This window comes from Aptenodytes forsteri, unplaced genomic scaffold (assembly GCF_000699145.1).
Source record: "Aptenodytes forsteri isolate BGI_AS27 unplaced genomic scaffold, ASM69914v1 Scaffold325, whole genome shotgun sequence".
Taxonomy (NCBI): Eukaryota; Metazoa; Chordata; class Aves; order Sphenisciformes; family Spheniscidae; genus Aptenodytes; species Aptenodytes forsteri.
This window is the reverse complement of record NW_008795575.1, coordinates 428,936-436,866: the sequence shown is the minus strand read 5'-3', so window position 1 is coordinate 436,866 and position 7,931 is coordinate 428,936. Positions and strand designations below refer to the sequence as shown.

General features: G+C 48.0%; 1 protein-coding gene across 1 annotated transcript in view; it reads right to left on the bottom strand.

Moving 5' to 3' along the window:
* CACNA1B (calcium voltage-gated channel subunit alpha1 B) overlaps nucleotides 1-7,931 on the bottom strand; it is a 313,074-nt gene that overhangs the window by 106,337 nt on the left and 198,806 nt on the right. The window contains 1 exon segment of the mRNA XM_009282246.1: nucleotides 6,008-6,125. Coding sequence (XP_009280521.1) covers nucleotides 6,008-6,125 — 118 coding nt within the window.

Here is a 7,931-nt window from a genome sequence, read left to right as displayed (position 1 = left end):
CCCCCCCCCCGCCAGTGCCCACGCTAGCCTGGGTCTCTCTGCAGAGCACTGCATTATATCACTAAGACATAACATTTTCCTATAATTATTTATTCATATTTTATTTTCGTTTTTCCACTTAATGATTTCAGCTATTACTTGTCCCTTCATATATTTTATTGTTGTTACTCCAGCTATGTGCCTGCAAACAACCCCAAAACAATTGTGAGATACCTTTGCACATGAAAGGAGAGCAAGCAAAGCAAAACCAAGTCTAAACTACTCTCCAAGAAGAAAATGCATTTTGCTCTTGCACATTACGTGGTAGGAGGAGAGTCACTCACTCCATAGCTGTGTAAAGCTATGATTGCTCCTCTAAATATGAAAGTACATGATAATGAAGTTGATCTCGTGAGTATTTATTCTCTGGAGATTCACAAAGGCTTTAACAACAATGCGCTTCACTGTGTTTGTATTGCATTGTCCTCGCCAGAGCCAAATACGAGTCTGGGAATAGATGCAGGTCCCCGTAAGCTGACTGAAATGACTGCAGCAGCTTTAGGCAGCTAATTAACCCAACAGAAAATAACTGGATGTGTCCCCTGTTTTGGTCTGTGTGTTGGAAGCAACACTCAAAGCAATGCCGCAGCGAAGGCAGGACGGAGGGACGAGGGCGGCGTGCTGGGGGGAGCCAGGCAACCGCTCCAGTGAGGGGAGGAGAGGCAAGGTGTGAGCTCCCAGGGTGCTGCCAAACCTGCAACGAGATTTTGGGAAACTTTGGCCTCGGTTCCCCTTTGATTGCTTTCCATTCCTCAGAAGGACGCCTGGAAGAGGCATGGGAGGTTTCTCTATAAACAGAGGAGCCAAAAGCAGTGCAAGGCTGATTCATCAGCTGCAGTCGTCTCTGCCAAACAGGAGCATGCCCAGAAATCCTTGTGCTCCAGCAGCCTCTGGGCAGCACACAGGCTGTGGGCGCTGCTGGCTGGGGAGCCGTCGCCCCACGTTGGCACAGCTTCAGGAGACTTCCCAGGGCAGCCAGGGACCAAAGCTGGCCCAAACAACCAGCTCAAGGCCTCTTTGCTTTCCCTCTCAAGAGCTTTCACCAAACATAATTCAGCCAAGACTTCAGAACCAGACGCTCACGTCTCTAATTCCCATTGAGATGAGCGTCTCCAGAGCCTGAATGCCTATCGAAATTGAAGCCTCTGCTTGTGACAGTGGAAAGCAGTTGTTGTATTTAATCTCTTCGGATGCATCTGCATCCTGACCACCAAACCCTGCAGCGGATGGGACACAGAGCCCTGGGGTTTCTCCAGGCAAAGGCCAGATCATCCATCAGGTTTTCTCTGTGTCACGTAACACGGGATGGAGGTTTTTATCATGTGAGGATGATTCCTCTGGGACAGACAGAGGTTTGAAATGTGATGCCCATCAATTGCTCCTTCCTCCGTTCCAGCCGGACAGCAAGGAGTGCGGGAGCACTTCAATCCCACTGAGCCCAGCAGAAAAAGAACAAGAAAAAGGGAAAGATGATGCTGAAACTATCACCTCCCTCCCACGCTGAAGTCAGAGCTCAATCAACTTTTCATCTGCAGAGATACTAATTTCCCCCCTTCCTTTTAACCGAGGCTTGGCAAGAGGGGGCTGTCACTTGCGGGCTGGGGGTGCAGGCAGGGAGGCTGAGGCACCGCTGCCCAGGGCACCGGGGTGCCGGCCGGTCCCGGCCGTTTGGGTTTCTTCCTCTGGGGTGCTTCCAACGCACTGGAAATGCTTCCAAGCCTCCTGCTCTGGGAATAAATGTCTCGGTAATAAAACTGTCTTCCTACCCCTGCCTCCTACACACACATGCTGAAAATGTCTGGTGTAACATAATCAACCACTGGAAATATAATTAATTTTTTTAACAGATCGGGCTGTTTTGATCCATCTCCAGGCAGACACAGCCTGGCAGACTTGGCTATTTCTGCCCCAAAAAAGGTCCCTCAGCCCTTTCTGCAGAGCTCAAGGATTCCCAAATATCACCCAAACTCCAGCCTCTGGTCCAGGCTGTATAACCTGGGCAGACCCACGGACCTTGCTGGGCAGCTGAGCCAGCGGCTGGTGCTGAGTACGGCTCTCCTGCACAGCAGCTAAGGGCAAGGGGAAGGGCAGCATGCTCCAGGCATTTGCTGCTTTTCATTTTAGGCTCCTCTGCAGTTTTTCATGGGTTTTTTTCTTTTTTTGTCTCAACAGATGCATCAATTTCTCAATTTACCGGATAACAATGATTACAGGCATGGTGTAATTTCCTAGAAAATGGGCCAAATCCTGCTGTTACTCTAATCATACTACTTTCATTAAACCATTTCAAACGTGGAGGTCTGGCTCCACACAGACTCTCTGGAACTAGGAACATAATGTGAGAGGCTTCCGACTTAGAAAACCAAAGTTTCTGGATCTTTTCCTTGCAATAGTCCCTTGAAAAAGTAAATGGATTCAAAGAAGCAACTGAGCTGCAGTGAGAAGCAGGGGAAGCCGGCACCCACCCGCCTTTCTTCTTCATGAAAAAAGAACAATCACAATGCCCCAAGCAGCTCTGGGAAAAGAAGGGAGTCACTCATGTTTAAAAAGAGCAGGTTTTGCAAGCTGACCCAAAATCGCCAATGCCAATTCTCTAACAAGATTTGATCCAGTCTGCCTAAACTCTTAAAAATGGACTCACTAAATGCCAATGTTCAAAAAATGAAAATAAAACCCCTCTCCCAGCAGAGGAACCGAAGTGCCTTTTGCTGATCAGCATCCAGAAGAGCTTAGACTGATTTCAACGGTAGTGATATAAGAAAATAAAAAGTCCCACTTAAGAAATTCAGCCGCAGTGAGCGTCTGTGTGGGGAGGGCTGGTGGCAAATCCACACTTGACAAATGACAAAAATCCATCGCGTAAAAAAGAAGTACATTTTTAACGCTTTTTGGAGGGAGTTCTGTAAAGCAGAGGGGGGAGATCTTTGTGAAGTCCCAAGTTAGAGCAGAAAAGACAGTTCACATTAATCTAATCTGTAATTAAGCTAATCAACAACTTGGACTGCTCTCTATAGGGTGTCCTCTTGGCATTTGCTGGGCTGTGGGGCTCTCCTTGGGAAGGTGAGCCCAAGGCTCAGACACGTACCTCACCCTGTACGCTCGCCTGTCCTTAACATTGCTGGGGCACTGCAGCATCGTTGACATTAATGACTATTTTACTTCCCGCAAAAATGCAGGACTGTTCTTTTCTGGAAAACTAAACTTCCTTTTCAGGCATTCCTGGTTATGTTTTGACAGTTAATGATAACGTAAGTCCCTGGTAAGTCATACAGTTCAGCTTTCCCTCAGAGATAAATGACTGCCTGCTGCTTGCTCTCAGCATCCAAACTGTAGCTCGTGAAAAGCAGGGGTAGCACCGACCTTATTGAAATACTGTTTGAAATATCAGCGCAAGCATTACTGGGCTTACTGCTGCAATTCCCACGGAAAAGATTTAACCCCTCATCCTCCACCACACACTCCAGCCTCAGTTGTCCCCTCCTGCCCATGGTGCTTAAAGCAAACAGGTCCACGTGCGATGCAGAAGGGCTCTTACAAGCTCTCTGTGAAAGCAGCTGATGCTCTCAGACTAAGTTTCTACAGAGACAATCTGGACCAGGTTTCTGATTCTCCAACAGGGATGTATATCTCCATAGGAATTAACAGATTTCCTTCAGGCTTATAACTCTGATCACTAGAAGCTGGTGAAAGAAGTCTTCTAGGATATTGTGAAAGGGTTTCTGAGTGTTGTTACTCTTTGTCAGCCAGCTCTCCCCTCTCTCTGTACTTTGTGCTCACAGAAACTCACCTGCAGAACTCATGGAGAATTAAAGAATCACACCTGACATATCCTCCTTGCTAAATGCACAAATAGTGCCCTGAGGAGTGCTCTGGCTGCACTAAAGCTGTGCCACCATCATGCAACTGCGGGCAAAGGGGACGAGAGAGGCACTGGAGATGGTCCCGGGGAAGCATCCAGGAAAGCCACCTCCTGGCTTTCCTCGGCAGCAGGACAGCAGAAGGGAAAGCAAGACAGCTGCTCTCTGCCAGGATGATATTCGGGGAGAATGTGGGTAAGGTTTCGTCTCACCACTCTGCCAGGGCAAGCAGAGGCAAATATCAAATTCATGGCAGTGGTAGTAGGTGAACCAGGTCCTTATTCCCTCCTCCGGAACATCGCCTGCTCTTTCCCTTTTAATGAAATCTAAAGGACAAGGAAGAAGCCCCCTCTTTAAATGAAAGGTGCAAGAAGGGGATTTATATCCTGTTCCTCAAAAATGCTGGATCTTAGCTGCTCTAAGGTTAAAAGTTTCTCTCTCAGCCCTGCTGTCAAGCCTGATTATAGCTTAATCTCATTTTCAAATGCCAAGCCCTGAGGATTTAGAGATCTCCCTCCCTCCCAGCTCTCCATTGACCCAATTTTCCAAAGCCTCATGTTTCTGGAAGGGGGCATGTCGCCCGCCACGAGGCAGATGTCTGAGCATAGTTGCCAAGCCAGCCCAGGCGTCATGGCTGCTCCAGCTCTGACAGTGCATGTTAATGGGATAAATCCCGCAGAGACACACAGCTCGCATGCTGCCTGCTCCACTGTTCCCTGTCTCTGTTCCTCATGTTAATGGGGAGATTTTAGGCAAAGCGAAAGGGCCGGAGCCCTGCCGCGCAGTCCATGGGCGCTGACATCCCATCTCTTGTCATCTTGACCCCCAGCTGAAGGGGGTCTATGTCTATAACAACTCTACATCTTTAGCACAAGTACTGCCCCCCACATACCCTTCCCTTTCTCCTAGGTACCCAGCCGATGCTGCCAGCCCAAACAGGACTCTCAGGAAAAGATGAATGCTGGGACTGTAGCTAGCAAGAAAGTTCGTACTGCTGGGGAACCCTCCAGAGAGCTCTCAAGCAGAGCTGCAATGCCCAGCTTTATTATCCCTATTTTTACAGAATAAAGAAACCAGCCAGGCTGCCTCACATATGCAACAGTTTTTAAGTTTCCATTTTTAAGGATGCTCTGACTCCACACAGCTTGTCACTGCAGCCAGCAAACATCTCGTACCATCAATTTTGTACCTAGTTAGTGTGAGCAATGCTACGTAACATCAGCCCATCAGCAGCCTCCATCGTGAAGCAGGGACAGAGCCATCACAGCTACTACGCTCTGCTGGCTCTCCTAATTGCACCCAGCCATTAGATCAGAGAATCTCTTTGCTCATTTCTGTATAAAATACAGCCTCCCTTTCCAAATCCCGGCTCCGTGTGACTGCTACCTTCTTGCCTCCTCAGAACTCTCTGGGGACATAACACACGTCAGAGTGCTGCTGGGTCCCCAGCAGACACCCTGGGACATTCTGAGGGGACACAAGCTTCCAGTTTCCTGTTGCCCTCAAGACATTTCCGTGACTAAGCAGAACAAAACATCTTCAGAGACTTCATGCATCAGGTCTTGGAACATGATCGAATACTCCCAGAGCCCAAAACCCAAGATCTGGACTTAAGTTTTAAGCATTATGTGGATACAAGACAAGTCCAAGCCTTTGGAATAGCATAGCTGGTTAAGCTGTCATGTAGACAAAGGCACCAAGAAACTGGAGCCCGATCTATGCACTAAACCAATTTCAGCTGTTTCTTCCCCTGACGTAGTGCAAACTATCTGTGAAAATATTCAAGGTACAGAGGTCCTGCTCTGACTTGACTTCAATCATTTTTTCCACAACATAAATTAACTCATAATAGGACATTCTTAAGGTAAAACATGAAAATTGAAATGAATGAAGACCATGCCCACATTGCCATCAGAAAAGCGACACCAACATGGACAAACTGCCCATGCCTTTCACCCTGGGTGCTGTAAGGAGCAAAGTTATAGCAATGATTTAGTTTTAAAAAGCATAAGCGAGGGTGTGAGGATTTAAACAAAACTGGATATTTCCAGCACCCCAGGAAGGGTGCGTGGCACATTCTGCCACCAACACAAGGCAATGTGTAAGGATACAGTTACCAAACAACGTCAGGACGATGAAGTAAATGGAGGAGAACATCCCGGAGCGGACGCCACCCTGCGACTCTATCCCGTGGTACATCACCGCATTCCAGTCTTCCCCTGTCAGGATCTGCACAGTGAAATTCGAGAGAGAAGAAGAAAGGGTGACTCAATGGAAAGACAAAGTAGGTGAGGTCTGGAGGAGTCAGGCAGCTTGATGCAATCTAGAGCTGGTCTTTGGGGGAAAATGGATGAGCACATTAGCGTGGCAGACTGCAGTGTTGGACATCAATCCCCCAGTCCTGGACGGTCTCACCCTGGGCTGGATGCAGCTTTCTCCTCCGGCATGGACTGAGGAAGTGAGGACCGCTGGTGAGGGAGGACTGTTGCCCCATTCCTGCCCTCTCTTGGTCACGTGCCTCCTGCCCACCTCTGACTGTAGGCTCCCATGCAGAGGCAGTAAAAGCCATGTTCCACACTTCACCCCCAGCAAAATTTCTCCCCCCTCTCCATTTTTAAGTCACGCAGAGATACCAGGTTTCAACGGCTGCGTGCATGGCATTTCCAACAGACCTAAGAAAACTCTGACTTCTAAGCTCAGTGCCCTGAGTGGGACCTCTGCCAGCTTCCACTCCTTTCATTCATTTCATACAGAAAGGGTTTGCTCAGCTCCCCTCCAACCCCCACACGCTATACACACTGAGTGACGGTGTAAGAGGAGGAGAAACACTTGCAGCCCCCTTCCTCTATTCCTCTGTCCCTCAGGGCTGCAGACAGCTTTGCTGCAGCTCTCGCATGTGTGGATGTTACTCCCAATGCCAGGCACTGGGCAGCACAACCACTGCAAGGTTTGCCAGGGGGCTGCACCACAACGCGTTCTTCTCCAGGATTCCTGCTTGCCACAAGGACCCTCCGCCACCCAAATGGCCCCAAACTGCAGAAAAAAAGCCTAAGGGGAAGCAATAACCAAAATGCATATGAGTGAGGACAGACGTCCTTGTACAGAGGCGAGCACAACCGCAGCCTAGCTCTGCAGAGCTGTCCTGGCTGCAGGCTCTGGATACTGACCTGAGGCTAATTAGCAAACACATGAATAATAGAAAAACTAATCATAATAAGTGAAAACAACTAAGACTCAAATAAGCCTTGTCATGCTAGATGTTAATTTTGCACAGTCTGAATTGCCTGCTGTTCCTGTTCTTCACCAATGACTGTAACACAGCAATATTTTGGGTAGATCAGCACTTCATCTGCCTGCCATGGCAGAGTCAAACGACAGTTACTTTTAGTACATTAAAACATGCCCACTGGGATGTGGAGTTCAAATTCCTAAATAGGAAGTTATCTTTGTGTTTGGTAGAAGAAAAAAACAAAGCAAGCCCAAAGCATGATGTATGTTGTAGTAATCAAGTCCCACGTGCATACAGTATGCTCGAAATGATTGCAAATTCCAGACTAGTTGTCAGCTGCTGATAGAAAATTTCTCGCTGCAGGGTTGGTGCTGATGACAGCAATAGCTAAGAGCCAATAGACACAAGGACATACAGTGCATACACAAACTTGTTTCCTAAATGCAGAATCCAGTCTCAAATAGTTCCGGGACCAGGATTCAAAGCCCAAGCCTAACCCACACCGTTGGAGTTACTCTGGATTTACACCAGAGTGCATGAACCAAGGCATTGGGCTTTCAACTCTGGCACTCAAGTATGAAAAACATTGTTCACAAACTTGCATTCACATCATTTCCATGAATTCACAACTCTTCCTGCTTTCTGGGAATAACCACAGGGTGATTTCTGTTCACTCAAACATTCGTGGAAAGGGAAATTGGTGGGAACACTTCTGTGCCCTGCAGAAGACCAGGAGTCACAGGTATCACAAATTACAGGCTGCACATAAACAAGTGCCGGGGAAGATTATGGAGCGGTTCATCTTG